This window comes from Plutella xylostella, chromosome 22, assembly GCF_932276165.1.
Source record: "Plutella xylostella chromosome 22, ilPluXylo3.1, whole genome shotgun sequence".
NCBI lineage: Eukaryota > Metazoa > Arthropoda > Insecta > Lepidoptera > Plutellidae > Plutella > Plutella xylostella.
This window is the reverse complement of record NC_064002.1, coordinates 9,375,031-9,396,607: the sequence shown is the minus strand read 5'-3', so window position 1 is coordinate 9,396,607 and position 21,577 is coordinate 9,375,031. Positions and strand designations below refer to the sequence as shown.

Sequence of the window (21,577 nt, the reverse complement as noted above, 5' to 3'; positions counted from 1 at the left end):
ATCGGCATAATGATTATTTAACTTTCACAATTCACACCATAATATTATTATTTCTCAGTAAAGTTCCATTGTCGGCCATTAATCAATTTAATGGAACGAGTGATGCTAAATGCAAAGTGGCAGAATACCAGGGAGTAATAAAATAAGCTATGTCTGTTGATTACTTTAAAACGGAATACTTTTGAACTCTGCGGACAAAACACAATACTGACAAAACTACACATAATATAATATAAGTAGGTACACTTACATAAGTATACTTGTACATATATTTTCAATATCGACTAAAAAGTAACTGTCTCTTTTTTTGTTTCAAGCAAAACTTTTTTGTTAGAAAGTATGACATGATCACAATGAATTAGCCAGTCGCTAGCTCGACCTTTCTATTCATAACTGTTCGCGTGATCACTGAGACTAAACAAAAGTCCTTACAATAATACCCCGACCGTTTCCCATAGTTAGTCATGGCTATAGGAGATAGGTATAATAATATTATTTTTAACAACAGTCCAAGGGCTTATTTTCATTTGAAAAGGTGGAAATTATGAGTGAAAAAATATGTGTCCAGCGCTCGCTATTTCCGCGCAAAAATTATGTCACCTCCTCGTCATCGCGACATGAAGAAGAACAAACACACTTTCACATTTTTAAAATTGGCGAATATGCGTTCCTTTTATCTAACTTACAAGTCTTACAACCATCATCTAAAGATAACAGACAAATCGTCAATTACAAATAAATCATACGCCATTTAATCTACAGTTTATTACAAAATGCTAAGGCTTAGCCATTAACAAGTTCCGATGTCAGAGAGGAAATCCTTGCCGAGGTAATTGCGTGGTATATCGGCCAAGTTCAATACTAACGCATTATTCTACTGTGGCGTGCAATTATGCGGCGTCCAGTGAGGCATAGCCGCATAGCTTGTTGTGCTTTTGCGTTTAATCAATACCGGAGAGCAGGGGGCCGTTCTGGTAATAGCCGGTTGCAATATGCTATCTAGGTGTCCATGGGTTTGAGTACAAAGCTACCGTTTTAACATGTATCTGTAATCCAAAACTGAAAACCGGCTATAAAAGAGATACTAGTGGGTAGTATATAAACGGGTCATGTGATGAGGAATAGGATACTTGCAGCAAATAAAATAAGGCGACAGAAAGCTAGATCAGTACATAGCTTCATATCCAATCATAAATCCTCAATCATCCATAAAAATAATAATAATGGAAAGTTACTGTAAGTTGATACAATATTTAGTAGAATGAGACGTGTGTTCTCAATGCACACGGAATTCTAGGAAAAACCATACAAACAGGACTAGTTAATATTACATTTGCACTCTTAACGTCTGCAATCCAATCTAAACAAGTACTCGTACATTTTAACGACTTCTCATATTGTTTCGTACGTCAGCAGACGTATAAATAAATATAAGTTTTTATGTTTGTATGAAACAATCATGTCCAATGAGCAAAAACACGGGTCTCAAGTGACTACACCCACTTCAATAAAGATGTGTTGTGTTGAGTTCAGTGGTTTGATGATTTTCTTGACATTCGTAAAAGTCGAGTGTTAGTTGCCCGTGTTATGTCTACAAAATTACCACCTACGCGGGTCGGATGGCGTACCACAAGGTTTAAATTATCCTAATTACTTATTCAATTGCTTCGAAATGCCTTTTTATCATATTTGCAAATACCCATGACTTTTGAGTTAGATTTCGTGTCAACACATTGTTTAACAATAGGCAAAGTATCGATTGATGCATCCGCTTTGATACCACTAAGGTCGACAGACCGGCCCAGCTTTCTCTAGGAAAGGTCAACCGATTCAGCCTGCTCCAATTTGAGAATTTGAATTCTTAATAAGCAGAGCCATCATAAGTTCACGGTAGACATTCATTATTATTAACTGCCTGCTTTGATAAGGATAGAGAAATGTGGTGCACGAAAAGTGCTCTTTTCTTACGACTCGCACCCTGAGCTGTTAATGATACTATCCTGACTGGCTCATCCTTTCACCATAGTGAGAAACGCTAGACACGTTAAGAAGAAGACTGGAACAGGCAATAAATGGTATATAATTGGAATTTACATAGATCACATTATACAAACAGCTCACTCAAAATTCCCACGCATAAATTTTTTAAGCAGTAGATAGCCATAGCACATCAACACCCGTAGATTAGATAAATGAAAACTAAGACAGGGCATATCGCAGATTAACATGTAATTATTGTTTATGTTGTCTTTTAATCAGGGAATTCCCACACTTGTTGTCATCTACCTTGACCGCAGAGTTCAATAATACTGGGGCAGATTATAGTTATTATGGAGCAGCAAAAGTAAACTTAGCCACCAATCAGAATCCTGATTTTCGCATAACGAAATTTATATTTTATCAGCTTAAGTTTAAAACACAAAAAACATTTTGTAAAGAGTCTTTGCAAAAGAGTATCAATTGAAGCTTTTAGATAGAAAATATGTTAGTAACTTATTTCAATTGCATGGCTGCGATAGTACACAAGTTAAATACCTACTTCTTTCTTCAGCCTATGTCACGCCAACATTATTATCGGTTAAGCCGAGTTTATCCGAAGCCAGTAATGCTGGCACCAGTCACTACTAAAAAACGGACAGTCAGTATAGCCCCAGTTTCACCATAGTCTGTTAGATCATTAACACCCCTCTTACATTGTAATGTCATCGATTATACGACATCTCCATACTAAATTCTTCACAGATGTGTCAAAAGTCAACCCCTAATCCCTTGTTATGATCTAAGAGAGTGTGGTGAAAGTGGGGCTTAGTAAACTAAATCTCAACAAACAACTCACCTATGCACACAGTAATTCATCACCACGAACCACCTGGCACTGGCCGTGTACTCCGTGAAGCTGAACCAGGAGTAGAGCAGCACGGTGATGTGGTGGTACCAGTGCAGGAAGATGAGCGGCTTCTTGCGCAGCACGATGAACACCGTGTCGCCGAGCTCCGGCAGCTTGGACAGCACGAACATCCACGTCCAGAAGCCGGAGACCTTGTCCGCTTCGATGAAGCTGGAAGTGAAGAGACGGGGGGTTAGGGAGATGTGAAGTTTGGGGGTTGGAGATTCAGGGTAGAAAGGGTTGATCAATCTTTGTTAGATTTTGTAAAAATGCTTAAAGGGAGAAAGAGATAGCTAGAGATTTTATAATCTGAAGGTCGTAATATAAAAGGGGTACAATTTAAATCATCACCAAAAAAAATAATTGTACGCTAATACATTGCACAAAAAAAAAATTAAAACCAAATTAATTAAATCAACTCCAAAATCGAAACCCAAAAAAAAACGTTTACGTTCCAAAATACATAAACACGCCTCCAAATAATTGCAAGTTTACAATAGAAAATCTTTTTCGTCGCCAAAACGGATAAATCATCACCAAATTATGCTATACTAAAATATAAACATTAACACCAAAACTAAGTGTTAATTTTTTTTTATATCACCAAATTATCCTACCCAAAAAAAATATAAAATATAGTATAAAGGTAATCGATTTACCTGTTAATTTTAATATGTAGGCATTTGCGGCTTTAGGAGTGGTGCGGCATGGATTTTGAATTTGCGCGATGCTTGTGGACGCAATGTTGATGTCTAGTACATCGACCTTAATACATCGCGGCAAAATCACCCCTTCTGGACAAGGTCAAATTTGAGCGGCGCCATCACCCCGCGCCCGCATACTCATATACATACATTTACCTATCATCATCATGATCATCAGCCAATAATCATCCACTGCTGGACATAGGCCTCTCCCAAGGAGCGCCACAACACTCGGTCCTCGGCCTTCCTCATCCAACCCCAACCCGCCTAAGGTCGTCAGTCCAGCGGGCAGGAGGGCGTCCCACGCTGCGTTTGCCTGTTCGAGGTCTCCACTCGAGAACTCGTCTACCCCAACAGTTATCGGTTCTTCGGCAGATATGACCAGCCCACTGCCATTTCAGCTTGCATATTTTGACAGCTATGTCAATAACCTTAGTCCTCTGACAGATAACCTCATTTCTGATACGATCCATCAGAGAAACCCCAAGCACCAAGCACTTAACGATAATAAATTGTATTTCAATTCCTTATTTCTATAGAATTTATTGGTACATGGCAAAATTCAAACCCTCGGCCACACGAATGGGAGAGGAGATGGCGTAACGGATAGATTTTACTAGACACATACTAATGATTTAATTAATCCATAAAGCAATTTAACAAGTGACTATGTTTTGGGATTAGCTATTTATTATTTGGTATAAACTTAATTTTTAATAATTACTTTTACTTTTTTTGGTTAGAAAGGATTATTAAAATGATACTGATAAAATAATATATTGGTTACATCTATATAGCGATGATATACTTTATTTGGTTTGAAATGAATTTTAATGGTGTCAATATAGTTTTACAGTATGCAGTAAAAAATAATTTGGTTCATTTCAAAAATATTTTGGGAAGCATGATTTGGTGATGATTTATCCGTTTTGGCGGAGATTTCGAATTTATTGGCGGCATTATCATATAATTTCTGGTGGAGGTTTAAATACAAGCCATATAAAAGCATTAAAATTTTCTAATGGTAATTTCAGTGTCCGGTTGGAAACACAAGCTCACGACTGTAATCCCGAAATGGTAAACAGAGGTGAATCGGAATTAAAATTGAAGTTTATTTAACTTTACATTACTTGTTCCTTCAGAATTGCGCTAAAGATAGGTCCACATTTGTATCCGCAGGAGAGGACACAGGTTAAAGGCATTGCCTGCACATAATCATATATATAAAAAACCGGCCAAGTGCGAGTCGGGCTCGCGCACAAAGGGTTCCGTAGCAGCAAATATAATTTACAGTTAAATCAACCTATCTCAAAAACTATAAGAGATACTTTGATCAAACCAAAAATCGTTGAAAGAGTTAATTAGCATGCATCACCTCTATTTTTTTTAGAATTTTATACCCCGTAGTTATAAAAATAGAGGGGGGGGGACATACTTTTTACGACTTTGAGAGCTGATATCTCAAAAACCGTTCACTTTAAGAAAAATGTTTTTTAGAAAACTTTATATCATTTTAAAAGACCTTTCCATTGATACCCCACACGGGTATGTACATCGAAAAAAAAAATTTCATCCCTCAGTTACATGTATGGGGGGCCCCACCCCCAATTCTTTTTTTTACTATTTAGTGTCATATTTTTGTAGCGGTTCATACAACACATATTCCCATCAAATTTCATCACTGTAGTACTTATAGTTTCCGAGTAAATCGGCTGTGACAGACGGACAGACGGACAGACGGACAGACGGACATGACGAAACTATAAGGGTTCCGTTTTTGCCATTTTGGCTACGGAACCCTAAAAAGGACTATGGGTTAAGATTACGTCAGCTTCGACAGTTTACAAATATAAGAACTCAGATTACAATGCAAATCTCTGAAGCATATTTATAAAGGTAATTAACATCGTTTATCCGTAATTATTGATTAAGAAATAATCGTATTAAATGCTGTGATTTTAATTGAAGAGAATTATAATGTGTATATCTACACTAGTCCAGAACCTAGGACAATAATGATAATTTAGGCACGTGAATAAACATGGTCTATTTACATTAAAGCACTAAATAGTAAATTAACACACTTAATTTGGTTAGCCGAATGAAATATACGAAGATTGCTTTGTACATTTGGTATTTGAAGTAGTTTTAGTACGATTAATTTGTACTTTAAACAGGTGTAACATTTCCTAAAACTGTAACCGAAGCGACTCATCGCTTGCTTATCAATTGAAAATAATACCTATGTACATAAACACAATAAAACTGCAGGTGGGCCATAGCTATACAGCGTTTGAAGTATAATTTTCCGATTAAAATTAACTCAAAAACCTATCATAAATTATGATAACAATAATATCAGCTGTCCTTTTCGATGTACGTTTCTATCGAGTGTTAGCATTTCAGTCCATTCGTCTTACTTTAGTTTTATGTTCGGTTTTATAAGGGCAGAATAAAAAAATGTGATAAGATAGATATTGCTATTACGATTAGGCTGGCTACCACGCGGTTGCCTACAGTTTATTCTGCGAACGACCTGATTATCTAATTCGATTAAATACGATAGACCTTGTCATGCGTAAACAAGCCGATTTATTGATCAAGTTCATTGTTAGGGATAACTTTGTTATATAATTGACTGGTATACACATAGCATACAATGTGTACATATATATTAGTTCTTAGATAACAGCGCAAAATTGACGAAGATCAATAAAAGCCGTGATTAACACAGATTCTAGTTAAAACAGATAACATGCAATTCTTTCCCATTCACTGAAATGTATATCAATTATGCAACCAAGATGAAACCGCCAGGAACATAACATAGTGGCTTCGTTGAAATTTACACAATGCCTGTTCAAAGACATTGTTCCGACGGGCAAGTTCTTGAAATAACAGCATTATGCGAGTATGCAGCTTCTGTGAACTTTCCAGGGCTCCAGCCTTGGTGGGAGGTAAGTTCAGAGTGGCAGTGTGAACTAGTTACGGTTTCACGAACTTACTCGTATATGCAATTTTCCCGACACCCTTAGGCTCGAGTTTATATTTACAGTTTCCACCTGAAATTAGCGGTATATCTAACGATTGTTCTTCACCTATTCAATGAAATTACTTATAAAAAATTTATATCATATCCATAGTCAATATGGAATAATAATATTATTTTAAAATGTTGTAAGAGCACGTCAATTGCTAAAAGACCCAGTTATCAGAAACATTTATAATGAAAACAGGGGCATTTTATAGCAAAGACGCATTTGTCTGACTATGTCTAATGGAGCAATTACCTTATTGTTCTAAATTGCTGGTCTGGCCTACGTAGATGACATATTAAACTAGACTTATGACTCCTGGCGTGCCTCTAAGTGTTTTCCACAAATCATTCTAAATCACAAACAACAAGCTGAAGGGAAACGCTATCATTATTGAAGCTATCATCACTGTCATTCACCCAGAATTATTACCACTGAAATAGATTGATATGTGGATACGAACTGTAACATTTTACTACGTGGAAATGAAACCTATAACCACGAAAGGGCGTATACTACACTCAGACTCTGGTAACGCATATTATCGCTTGCCTACGCTACACGTGTATGTAACTACTAGCAGAGTCATTAGACTCACAAGTACCGCTGAGTGGGACATTCATACTGCATTTTATTATCCTGTGCTGATTGTGGCCCGAGTCTCAGTAGTCAGTGGTAATCATAATCAGGGTCGACGGGACTGGCTAATTACACGAAACATAGAAAACTTTTAGTCATATAGCTTGTGTCTTCTATTTAATCGGTCGAATCGAATGAATTTGGTTCCTGGAATTTGGTACCACAAATGAGGTGAGGATCAGGAATATAGAAGCGAAGCAACGCAAATAAATAAAACCAACTTAAATGCTTTCAGAACGAGGGGTTTTTCCCTTAGTCCTTGCGTTGAGAAAGGAAGCTGGGCGTTCAACTCTACGTGCGTCAATACAAAACCTGTCGGGACACTCTTTCAAAGATTTCCACCCGAAGCTAATTAACATTATGTATCTTTCCAGACCTTCCACTTCATTTTTGGGGACCGGTTGACTTTGAGACCGGTCTTTCCCTTGGCGTCATAATTAAACTGGACCAGACTTTTTGCGTCATGAGCTTGGTTGCGTGCATTTCGATTCTTCCTATATTCGTGTGGTTTTTACGTTTGCCTGTTTGGAAAGGACGGACTTTGAGACGCTAACTTATTTGTGCCTCTCGTGCACTATCATAACTACAGTAAATGCCACTGATTGGTTTGAGAGAGAAAGGGTTGCTGGATAAAATAGTCTGTAGAAAAGATATTTGCCCTATGCTTCCGGTTTTATCAGACCAGCCTTGGTCACCGTCTTCCGCATTTAAAAAAACCCAACCAACACATCGCTATTTATAGCTAAATCTGGATTATTGAATACGGTAAAGAGTTCTACTATTATTATTATTAAATTCTTTATTGCACAAAGTAAATTGGTACAAAGGCGAACTTAATGCTAGCAGCATTTTCTACCAGTTAACCTTTGGTGATGTTGAAAAAGTGATTGGTAGTGTGGTGTTTACCACTAATGAGTAAGTTGGTATGGACTATGCAGGCGACCCGACGTAACGGCGGGTGGGGGCATTCGTCACCTAGCCGCCGAGCGGAGCGGTCGCATTGCACCTAGACCATCCCGATATTATTATACAACGAACGCGTGTGTTAGTGCCGTAATAGGGGACCCCACAAACTGGCGACGAAGGATAATCGTGAGTACCTAATCAATTTATACTCCAAACAAAAAATCCGGTTTTTAAAAAGGTGCCACCATGCTTGTTTACTTGCTGAGAAAATCACAAAAGCGATAAAATATTGCTATCGGAATGGTGTTCAAACGTTACAAATACCTTTGTTGTAAATAAAATGATACTGCCAAGGAATTTCTTGCATAATAAATAAGTACAGATCTTTTTTAGATCAATATCACTAAACTTATTTACTTACATGTTAAGAATATAAGCCATAGGGTCATTTAGAATTAACTAATGAAAAATAATAGCACCTATTAGGTACATTAGTACTCATAGGTCCTATAGTACTTACATAATAAGCACACTAAAGTTACATAATAGCTACTTAGTTAAATGTTATTTTGTTAAGATACAAAGTAAACAATACTGAGAACCCAAACTTACTGTATCATACATAACTGCATACCTTTTATGTACATACTATTTATTTGCATTGTTTACCTGCCTACGTACCGGTTAATTAATGACTCGATAACAAGTTGACAACAGTAAATATGTGTTAAATCGATTTGCAATGTTTGAATACCGGAGATTGAACTTTTCACACTGCCTATTGCTAAATTGCTATTGCTATTGCTTGCTTGATTGGTGGTACCTACTGATAAACGGATAAAGTATCATCGACACGGATGATGTTGGGATTACAATTTGACTGATTATGTATCCTGAGACAAGTTGTGAATTGTCAAGTTGTGAATGTATGGAGTATGTTAGTATAAGATTTATTAGGTACTGATAAAGGCAAGTTGAGAATTGTCAATATTCAAAATATTATTTAAATCAGATTAAATAAGACAAGGCCGGTATTGTCTAAATGAGTCGAACTCATTATGAGGCAAGTTGAGAATTGCTAATAGGTAGAAATATGTAATGTATCGAAAAAGCAGTTGCCCAGCATGTTGTTACTGTAGTTACTTTACTTAACCTAATGGCAATATTGTCATAGAACAATAAGTTACAAAAACTATGCCGTGGATGGATGGACTGTTTTGTTTATTAAACATAGATTACCTATAATTTTAATGATTTATGATAAAGATATAAATAGATTGGTACTCGCTGTGATCAACACTTACCTACTGGATTAGATTACGTTGCATATTTATTACCAGTATAGTTCCAAGTAGTAGTATTGTTCTATATATTAAATAACATCCACATAGTTAATACGAAATGTAATTAAAAATAATAATAATAATAAAAATACAAAATTTAGAAACCTTTTTACAAATTAATATAAGATGACTTTTATACATGCATAAATTACAAATTAATTATAAATTATAATTAAATTTAATAAATATATATGTTGAAAATGTATTGCCTACTTTTCAACAACAAATGCTGGGGAACTCCTTATTGATTAGAACTACCTAAAATAATAAGAGGCAGGTTATGTACTGTCAATGTTGAAAAACTAACTATCTAGCTCAGTTGTTGTTATCAGACTACAGTATGGCTATGAGCCAAGTTGCCTGATTATAATAATTGTTGCAGAGATAAACAATGGCCCAGCTACCCACACTGGAGCCGTTCGATTGCGAAGGTGATCCCGCGTCGGTTGGCCAACGATGGGAAAAATGGAAAAGAGCGTTTGAACTATTTTCAACTGCATCCAATGTTGATAACGCGGAGAAGAAAAGAGCAACGCTCTTACATAGCGGGGGTTTGACCTTACAAGAGGTTTATTTTAACCTACCTGGTGCTCATGTGGAATGCTCTGGCGAAAATTCGTCCATAGATGTATTTAAAGTAGCCATACAGAAGTTAGACGAATATTTCTCTCCTAAACAGAGTAATGTTTACGAACGTCATTTGTTTCGACTATTAAAACAAGAGCAAGGAGAGAAATTCGAAAAATTTCTGATAAGGCTACGACACCAAAGTAAAAAATGTAACTTCGCTAAGGAAGAAGACAATTTGATTGACCAAATCACGGAAAAATGTAGTTCCACAGAGCTGAGAAAAAAAATCTTGACTATAGGTGACGCAGCTACTTTAGATAAAATTATAACAGAGGCAAATGCTATTGAAGCTGTGGACAGACAATTAAACAATTTCAATCCGCGAGATAATTCTGATCAATTCGTTAATAAAATCGGAACACATAATAATAAAGGTTCACAATGCACAAGGTGCGGTAGCAACAGACACAACAGCGACAGTAGCACTTGCCCGGCTAGAAGTAAACAATGTAATAAATGCAAATATATAGGACATTTTCAAAGTCAATGTAGAACTAGAGCTGATAAAAGAAAACTAGATTTTGATAGAAACAAGAATGTTAAGAAACCCAAATATTATAAAAAACCTGAAAATGGAACACAAAAAGAGAAAATCGATTATATATTCCATATTGATGATGATGATGTTGTAAACTGTGAGCTAGGTGGAGTCATGATTGATATGATTATAGATTCTGGCAGTAAATGCAATATAATAAGTAGTAAAACATGGACACAATTAAAAGATTGTAATGTAAAAATAAAAAATCAGGTAAAAAATCCAAATAAAACATTTATGGCATATGGGTCACAGACACCATTGACAGTTCTAGGCTCTTTTGAGGCTTGTATCAAAGTAGGAGTTAACTCGAAACAAGCAGTGTTTTACGTTATCAAAGATGGTGAACGAGACTTGTTAGGCAAAGAAACCGCAGTTTTACTAGGGATATTAAAAATAGGACTCGGCATTAATTCTGTTTACGATAAAAAGGAGGAATTTCCAAAATTTAAGGATGTGACTTTAGAAATAGCAATTGACGATTCCGTAAAGCCAATAAGTCAACCATATCGTAGAGTACCCATTCCTCTAGAAGAAAAAATAAATAACAAAATCAATGAACTAGTAGCTCTTGGCATAGTTGAACCGGTTAATGAACCATCAGCTTGGGTTTCTCCTTTAGTGCCAGTGATCAAAGGCGATGGAGATATAAGAGTTTGCGTAGATATGCGCTGCGCTAATAAAGCCATAATTAGGGAGAATCATCCCCTTCCCACTATAGACCAATTAATATCTAATTTCCGGAAGTCAACCATATTTTCAAAATTAGATATTTTGAGTGCTTTTCATCAAATTGAAATCAGCGAATCTAGTAGACATATTACTACATTTATTGCAAGCAAAGGCTTATATAGATATAAACGCCTAATGTTCGGCATATCGTGCGCACCCGAACATTTTCAAAAGATTCTCGAACGGATTTTATTACCATGTGATGGCGTTGTAAATTTTATTGACGACATAGTGGTCTTTGGTGCCAATGAGTCTGATCACAATGGTAGATTAAAACAGGTATTGGAAGTACTAAAACATAATAATGTCAGACTAAATGATAAGAAATGCATTTTTGGGATAAAAAATGTAACATTTCTAGGGCACCAACTGTCTGCCGATGGGGTAAAACCGTTGGATAAGTACGTAAAGGTTATCGAATCGTTTAGGCGTCCAGACACTATAGAAGAGATCCAAAGTTTGTTAGGGCTTGTAAATTTTGTCGGAAAATGGATTCCTAACTTAGCGACTATAACCGACCCAATAAGGAAACTTTTGCGGCTCAAATTAGGAAAAAACTCAAACATAGCCCCGTACTGGAAATCTGAACAAGATCGAGCCTTTCAAAAAATAAAAGCGTGTCTAAACAACATAAGCACTCTCGGGTTTTATGACCCACGGGACAAAACGCAAGTTATGGCCGACGCCAGTCCGGTTGGACTAGGAGCTGTCCTCATACAGCATGATTCACGCGGGCCCAGAATAATAGCATATGGCAATAAAAGTTTAACTGATACTGAGAAACGTTACTGTCAAACAGAGAAGGAAGCTTTGGCTCTCGTTTGGGCAGTAGAGCATTTTTATATGTATCTATACGGAAAGGAGACTTTTGACCTCATCACTGATCATAAGCCCCTCGAAGTAATTTTTGGCCCACATTCAAAGCCGTGCCCGAGAATAGAACGTTGGGTACTAAGACTACAGTCCTATAAGTACAGAATTGTTTATTGTACTGGGAAAAGCAATATTGCTGATCCTCTTTCAAGGCTTTGTCAAAAAAGCACAAGCGTACCCTTTGAGGAAGATGTGAATTATATTCAGAAAGTAGTTGAATACTCCCGCCCGGTTGCTCTCCCACTCAGCGACATTGAGTTAGCTTCATCAGAAGACGACGACTTTAAGTTGGTTAAAGAGGGACTATTGAGCGGAAACTGGGATGCTAAAGTCAATGGGTACAAGGTCTTCGAGAATGAGCTCAGCATGCACGAAAACTTGTTACTGAGGGGTAGCAAAATCGTCATTCCAACTAAGCTCAGACACCGAGTTTTAGAGGCAGCTCATGAGGGCCACCCCGGCATTGTGGCCATGAAATCTAGGTTGCGCACTAAGGTTTGGTGGCCTAAGATCGACAGGGATGCGGAACTTTTAGTTAAAGCCTGTAGAGGATGTACCCTAGTATCTGCACCAAATCCACCAAACCCCATGAAGCGCCGTGAACTACCAGTCCAAGCCTGGATCGATGTGGCAGTCGATTTTCTTGGTCCTTTACCCAGTGGACACTACTTGTTCGTGATTATCGACTACTACAGTCGTTACAAAGAAATAAAGGTAATGACATCCATAACAGCGACGGAAACAATAAAAATACTAAAAGAAATTTTCTCCAGACTAGGTAACCCAGTAACCTTAACTGCGGACAATGGGAAACAATTTGCATGCGCTGAGTTTAAAACCTTTTGCTCAGAATATGGGATCCGCATGTACAACACCATTCCCTATTGGCCACAGCAGAACGGTGAAGTGGAGCGCCAAAATAGAGACATTTTGAAGCGTCTGAAAATCAGTCAGCTTCAAAAGACTGATTGGAAAGATGACCTTCTTAAATATCTGTCTATGTACAACAGTACGCCCCACTCTACTACAGGCAAAACACCATCAGAACTTTTCTTTAAAAGACAATTTAGGGACAAAATTCCATCTCTTATAGATTTCGAAAATTCGCAGATAGATTCAGATGTTAGAGACAAAGATAGGGAAATGAAAACTATTGGAAAGGAGGTTCAGGACAGGAAAAGAAAAGCTAAAGAAAATGAGCTTGAACTTGGCCAAAAAGTGTACGTAAAAAATTTAGTAAAAGATAACAAATTGACTCCCAATTTTAATCCTGTTCCCCACACTGTAGTGGGTACAAAAGGATCTGAAATAAATGTTAGAAACGATGAAACCGGGCAAGAATTTCGCAGAAATATAATTCATTTAAAGAAAGTTGAGGGAGAATGGAAGGTTTGTGACAAAGGTGAGGAAAATAGTGACATGAATGGAGAAATAGAAGAAGGTGAAGATAAGATGGATTAAAAATGATGATAAAAGGATTTACATAATTAGAATATGAAATATATAGATTAAGACGATTTAAAGGATGTTAATTAAAATTCATTAAGTTATTAATTCATTATTTGCCTAATTAATAAAATAACAATATAAATGATAATGTAAATTAAATGATTGTTGATTAACACGATGGCAACATTATGAGATATTAAAATTTATTCTAAAATCAATTGTGTAAAATATTATAAATCATAGCAGGTACATTTGGCCTCGAAATGATTTGTACAGTATTTAGGTTATTATAATCATAGAGCTCACGAGACAGATCACTTGGATTGCTTCTTACGTAATAAGCAACAATAAGTGATTAAGATCGTCCTTTACTAAAATTATCATAATATAAATTATTAAATAAATAATTAATTAATATGTACATTGTGTATCTATTTCTTATTGACAAGAAAGAGATGTGGTGTTTACCACTAATGAGTAAGTTGGTATGGACTATGCAGGCGACCCGACGTAACGGCGGGTGGGGGCATTCGTCACCTAGCCGCCGAGCGGAGCGGTCGCATTGCACCTAGACCATCCCGATATTATTATACAACGAACGCGTGTGTTAGTGCCGTAATAGTGGACCCCACAGGTAGTGCTTAAGGCTTTGAGGAAAGAAGATGGTTTATATTGAGTACTTAACCGAAATATTAATATCTTAATATATACCTATCTATACAATATAAATATACACATGATACCTAAATAAATACATTACATACATACATACATACATAAATACATACATAAAATTACTATCATCATCATCATCACACAGATAGGGATCAGTTAGGCAGAATGTTCTGCTCTTGGAGGTAGTGGAGACGAACTTTAGATTTAAAAAGATCTATAGACTTAGTTTGTCTTATATCCAGTGGTAACTTGTTCCACAAGCGAACCGCTGTCACAGTGAAAGAATCAGAATACCCTGCCGCATTATGCTCTGGGGTACGAAAGAGAAGATTGCGACTTGACCGTTGAGGACGGTCAGAAAAGTCGAAGAACGTGAAGCGTTCTGTTAGGTAGGATGGGGCACAAGCATTGTAGACTATACTATGAACGAGAGATAGAATATGAGCATTCCTTCGGTGACGGATATTGAGCCACTTGAGTTTGTTACGAAAATCAGAGACATGATCATACTTACGCAGGCCAAAAATATAGCGAATGCATAAGTTGAGCAGACGGTCGAGTTTATCAAGTAGCTCTTCGGTGAGATCAGGATAGCACACATCTGCATAATCAATAATTGGGAGCAACACTGAGTTGACTAGCGTAACTTTGGTTGAGTACGGCAGGAAGTTCTGAAGGCGTTTAAGTCCATGCATGGATGCATAGATCTTACGGCTGACCTCAGAAACCTGCAGCTCCCAAGACAAATTGCTCTGTATGTGGAGACCAAGATTTTTTACATTGTCACAGTATGACAAGCTAATTCCATCGAACACAACGGGTGGTAACGGTCCAAGTCTGGCCAGGTGAAACCTGCTGCCCACAAACATAACTTGCGTCTTTGAGGGATTAACAAGAAGACCATAATGAGCTGTCCAAGTTTTGACTGCTTCAAGATCGGCACTCATCTTGTTAATTGCCTCTAGGACGTCATCGGGACCACATGAAACATACAACTGAAGGTCATCAGCGTACAGGTGGTAGGAGCTATACTGAAGGACGGATACAAGGGTGTTGATGAATACGGAAAATAGGATAGGGGAAAGGACACCACCCTGCGGAACGCCGGCTGTAACATCACACCAATCCGATTCAACGTTATCCGTACGGATGCGTTGTCGGCGATCACACAGATATGAAGTGAACCACTCGGCTACTAAACCAGATATATTGAGAGACCGGAGTATGGACAAGAGGATGTCATGATCCACGCAGTTGAACGCGTTGCTAAAATCAAGCAGTGTCAGGAGAGTTAATTGGCGATCGTCCACGGCCTTACGAAAGTCATCTGTTATTTTTATTAGGGCAGAGCAGGTACTATGGGATGGACGAAATCCCGACTGATAAGGATTTAGGAGATTATTACATGAGAGGAAATTTGAGAACTGTCGCATCACCACACGTTCAAGGACCTTAGAAAGAAATGGTAGAATGGATATAGGCCGGTAATGCTTGAACTCAACAGGATCTGAAATTTTGGGAACGGGAACCATGAAGGCATATTTCCAAAGGAGAGGAAACGTGCCTGAGGATAAGGAAAAGTTAATGATGTAGGTAATAGGAGATAGGATGGATTGGAGAATGGGGAGCAGCATATCACGACCAATGCCGTCATTACCTACCGCCTTGCTTGGGATGGAGAGAATAATCTTTTTTATATCTGATTCAGTAGCCGGTGAGAAGTAGAATGCACTTGATGCTGCTACAGGGAGAGCTTGAATGCGATTTATCGTCAGAGCTTTGGTGCAAGGATCAAGGGTATGGGGAGGGGATGAGAAATGGCGATTAAGGCCTTCCTTGTCGACAGACAGGGGTACGTCACTCCTGCACTTACCGAAACCCAAAGAATGGAGAAATTGCCAAAGGTTTTTTGACGAACAATTTTTGACACACGAGTGTATATGACGACGCTTAGCATTGCGTATCATCGTATTGCATCGGTTACGTGCACGTTTGAAGTGGTTCCAGTTAGTCTCCGATGGATCTTTTTTATGTTTGCGTCGCAGTGCATCTCGATGTGCCATCTGTCTGCGTATCTCAGCTGTCAGCCAAGGGGCTGGGGGCCGCTTCATGCGGACTGGATGGAGAGGCGCATGACGATCGAGTAGGTCGGTGACGAGGCTATTAAAGCACTTGACCATATCATCGATACTATCCATGCCCTCTATTTGTGACCAGTCCGTGTTAGCTGCGTCTTTAGCCAATTTTTCCTGGTCCATTCTCGCAAAGCTACGCTGAAATATAATTTTAGGTTTGGGTTTGGGGACTTTAAGTTTATATGAAGCAAAGATCAGGTCATGGTGAGAAAATCCAGAGGCAGTAAACTGACCGTGGGATGCAATCCGTTCCTTGTTTGATGTGATTATGTGATCTATGAGGGTATGGGAGTCATTGACATGGTGAGTGGGATCTAATTTAGGGATGTGGAGATTGAGAGAAGTAGTCAATGAGAGAAGCTTACGGGAACGGACATTATGTTGCAGAAGGCAGGTGTTAAAATCACCCATCAGCACTGCATGTTCGTATTCTGGCAGATGTGTGTCCAGCAATTGTTCAAGCGCGTCAAAGTAGTCGGAGTTGGGAGGAGCATACACAACACCCAACATAAACTTCACCGTATTGAAGTCAAGTTCAATCATCATCATCATCATCCAACAATCATCTACTGCTGCAAGTTTAGTTAGCAATCTCAACTAATGTGCTATAACTATAACTTTCCACTCAACACCAATTTACTTCCTTATCTAACAAAATTTGAAAAAAGAACGTTTTTCTAAAATACGCTTGACCTCCATAGAGAACCGGAACGCAGCATTCTCAAACATTTCATCCGCGGATTACTGGCCGGATTGACATAATAGTTACGTCAGACGGAAACCAGTCGGGCCCGTAACCTACTGCGAGCAGTGGGCCACCGCCGCCGCCGCAAGGGGAATGGACATTATAGTGGAAACAGCTTGTCTGAGAAACACTGTCATCTGTGTGCATGATTACTATAGATGACACTCCTAATCATGAATATGGTACATTTACGTTAGCTATCCCTAGTCCGGAGTATTTGGTTTGCAAAAGCAATGATATAGGGAGAAAATTAACGTTGAAACAATAAAATCTCACAATCTTGGTTATGTCAACAGTCCATCCATTTAAGCCGACTAATGAAGGGTAGCGTTTAGTTTCACAAGACAACAATTATCTTCCCAGGAAATTGATTGGCGTGTACGCTTACTGCATATCTCGTCCAAATGACGTTAGGTCAACACACTCAAGTATATAATTTTGTTGTTTCGCCGTGGCCCACTCCTCCGCGACGGATATCCAATTGTTGCTAAATCAACGACACCTATCTACTCTGTCTACATGAGGCTCCGTGGTATCGCTTCTAGTGTTGACAATACGGTACCGCTAGTGATATTGATAGAATTTAATTTTGCGATGTCAAAATGTCAGCGTAAATTTTGTCAGTGGAAAATTAGATTTATGGAAAGTCTCATAGAGTCAAATTTTAAACAAGTAATTTAAGGTTTTGACAGCACTAAAATTTGAATTTGTGGCTTCAGCATAATCCACATCCATATTAGATCCTATTACGAGGGTCCATGCTACAGTACAGATTTGATTTCTTACTTCGAACATTCATCCAAAGTTACTTCTTCGCCATTTTTAATTCCGTATTGTGGTGTTAAAGCTTACCAGCATACGCCTCTGTGGTAAGTGTCGCCTTACATTCGCAGACGGTCAGTCAGTCAGGTTAGAAAGTGGGCAGTGGTGTTGCATAATGTGAAAAATCGACGCACGCGCAACCGCGACCACCGCCGAATACTAAGATATTGGACGAAGCGACCAATAAGAATTGGGATAGTGTGTCTGTTAAATGGCTCATTTCTATCATGGCTTGATTGGATTTGAAATAGTTTCTTTTTAAACTAATGATAAAATTTAGGTTTTGTGAAAACGCAAAGAATATTACTTTTTTGCCTTTACTGCTTGTTGCAAAGGTACTACTTTTGTTCTACGAGTTTTGTAAATTCGCGGAAACCCTTTTTGTAACACCCTATACTTAATAATAAGTTTATTGGTATTGACAACAGACAATCAGTACAGGCAATCAAATCATTAGATACCAAGTTGCGTTTTAGTAAAGTACCTATTTATAGGTCAACGAACACCTAAATTACTTGTACTAAATACAAACACACACGACCGTAACCTCGAAAGAATACCGTGAACTTGTTTAAAAAAGTATCTTTGTTTGTGTTTTTTCCTACATTTTTTACTTGCAAACTAATGAATGAGAAGACAATTGAAGCATCCTCTTTTATTTGAATTGAATACAGGATGGCGACCGCAAAGTAGAGGTTACGCTAGTTAACGAAATAATTACCTGCTAATGGTAGCTACCTTGTCTTAACTTTTTATCCTACAAATTATACTCACTATTAACTGCTATGACACGGTAAAAAATATAGACGAGAAAAACAAAGTTTTTATTATTGTACCGCTTGGAAAATTACTTTTCACACCCTCTTTACAACGTAATAGTGTATCGAAGGCGTGACCAATATTACTCAATAAATTGCTTCATAAAGGCAAACACATCGTCTAAGTGGGTACCTATTGAGAAAGTAACGATCACATCAAAAGACATTCGCTTTTACAGCGATAGTAATAAAGATGATAGGCTCGTGAGATTTCAGTTACATCAACGGGGATATTGTGTCAAAGGTTCTACAGATGTGGCGTCATTATGTCATCTGTTTTGTATTAGGGCCAAAAGAGTATTCCTGTAAGTATTTGCTTCAAGCAGACAAAATACTCATAGGTTAAACAAAGATCTTAGAAATAATTACATGTGTGTGTGTGTGTTTCCACAATGTTATATGATGGTTATAAGCTGCCTCCTTATACAACCGACACATTAGCAAAAACAACGTATTTACTTATTTCAATGTCACAGCCAAAAGATTCATGTTATAAAAATATATGTATCGCGTATTATGTAGTATGTATGTACGCCTTTGAACTTTGGGCTGGAAAGAAATTGCGTTGAAAGGAACTTTTTGATCATGTAACTGAAAGAATCTTCATACATCGGTCTCACTATGATCTATGTAAATATTATAATGATTTGAAAAATACATTATAGAGGTACAAAAGGCGGAAAACCTTCATGAAATGTGTATGCTCTCGTACACTGGGTTTGATAATTGGAGGGTGTTCACCAGTTTACTGATCAGGGTTCTTGAATAATCGATTCAAAACGAGGTATAAATGCGTCATGAAATTTATAATTGAAAAAAACATTTAATTATACTTAATAGATTTAAATGTTGTTCTCTAATGATATAATGAGTAACAAGCAAATATAAACAATCGATTAAACAGATTCAGAAAAACTATAATTTTAAATTACCAGGTATTTAGAACTATTCTAATGTGATCGAATACGTCAGTATTGAAATCAATTAACTAACGAATATTAAGGGTCACTAAATATCTAAACCCGTTTAAAATGACTATGATCATTTAGAGTTGACGCAAATGTTAGAAAACAAGATAACTTGTGACGTTGAATCATACGATTTACTAATCGTCATAATAAGATACTTTACTTTATTGATAGTTGATTTCTGGAAAATATTAGAATGTGGATTATGACTGGTGGTAGGATGTAGGTAAGGATGTACGTACTGCAAGACGTGCAAAGTAATCATATTATATTATTGCTTGAAGTTTAGACTGCTTTCACTGTAGATGTTACATACAAGTAACGAAGATGATGAATAATATGTGGCTTAAAAGTATGTCGGTAAAGTGTACATATCTGGAACATAATGCACATTGTCATGTTAATGGTTGGTCCTGTATGGAAGAATGGTTTTGGCAAAAGAGCTATGTACCTAATTATATCTTAAGGATAAATAATAATATATATAACCGTACAGATGCCTTGTCTGCAATTATTGTTATTACTTATCTTTATTGTTTAATCAGGTAAGATAACAGCAGAGTTGTCGCTCTGTGTTTATTTTATGTAGGTAAGTGTCTCGAAGTAATTATTTAGAGTGTTATATTATCTGCAGACAGCATCATCTTGTGGACTTTGGACTTTTACTTCTTTCACTCGCACAATAGTCATACATGTTGCCAGTCAAACCCAGAGTCCATAACATACACGGTCTGTCTCAAGTCTATTTGGCAAACATTAACTTCGTTAACTGTATGTTCAACCCTTCCAGAATAACCGATGGTCTCTTATATCTACAAGTCCTACAACCTTATCTAAATAACAGTAATAATTATAATGTTATGTTATAATTTTCGGGTAAAACCAACACATACTCTACCTACTGGTATTTAATAGGGTAAGTTCATACCCCAAACACCGCAGCCATTTTAATTAAAACGTCAAAACCGTACAGTTGCGATGGAAACGGCCCGCCCGTAATCCCGTAAGTAAGTGTCTTTTGCATAATACATTACCGGTGCCAAAAGCCGTTCGGGGAAAAACGGAGCGTGAGTCTGTGTTCAGTGTGTTCCAGCCGACATTGACCATGACCGCCCGTCTGCTTCCAAATAGTTGCGAAATCAATATGCTCCCTGGAACTCCGCCCGGCCACCACGGCAACGTGCTCTAGATTTTATTCCAACCAGCTGAAGGCTCAAATCACGACGGCTGGAGCCCAGATAAAATTAAACTGATGAATAGATTCGGGTCTAATAAGGTATCTGGGGCGCGGTGTTGACAGAAGTTTTCGGTGAGCAATGTTTCAGATTGGAAATGTTTACTTCAGGTGGCCGCGCTTTACGAATACGACGTAATGTAACGACATGCCTACCTATCTATGAAATATTTTAAACAAAGCAAGCGACAAAACAACTTTGATTGTACACGATGGAAATATCCAAACTATGATATTGTTTTTCTAATTAACATACAAACCAGGATGCTGCTGTAAAAACCCATAGTTCTGAAAATTTCACCTTGTCACTTCTGTTGATATAAAGATGTAACAACATTGACGTAAATTATTTTGTACACAATGAGAATTAAGATTTAAGATCCATCAAAAGTGTGCGTCCATGACTCAAGACCCCATTATAAGTAATAAATATTGACAATGAGC

The 21,577-nt window shown here is 37.5% G+C and overlaps 1 protein-coding gene across 1 annotated transcript in view; it reads right to left on the bottom strand.

Annotated features, from left to right (window-relative positions):
* LOC105388282 (elongation of very long chain fatty acids protein 6) overlaps positions 1-21,577 on the bottom strand; it is a 38,271-nt gene that overhangs the window by 2,651 nt on the left and 14,043 nt on the right. The window contains exon 3 of the mRNA XM_011559166.3: positions 2,837-3,058. Coding sequence (XP_011557468.1) covers positions 2,837-3,058 — 222 coding nt within the window. The remainder of the gene's footprint in view (positions 1-2,836; positions 3,059-21,577) is intronic.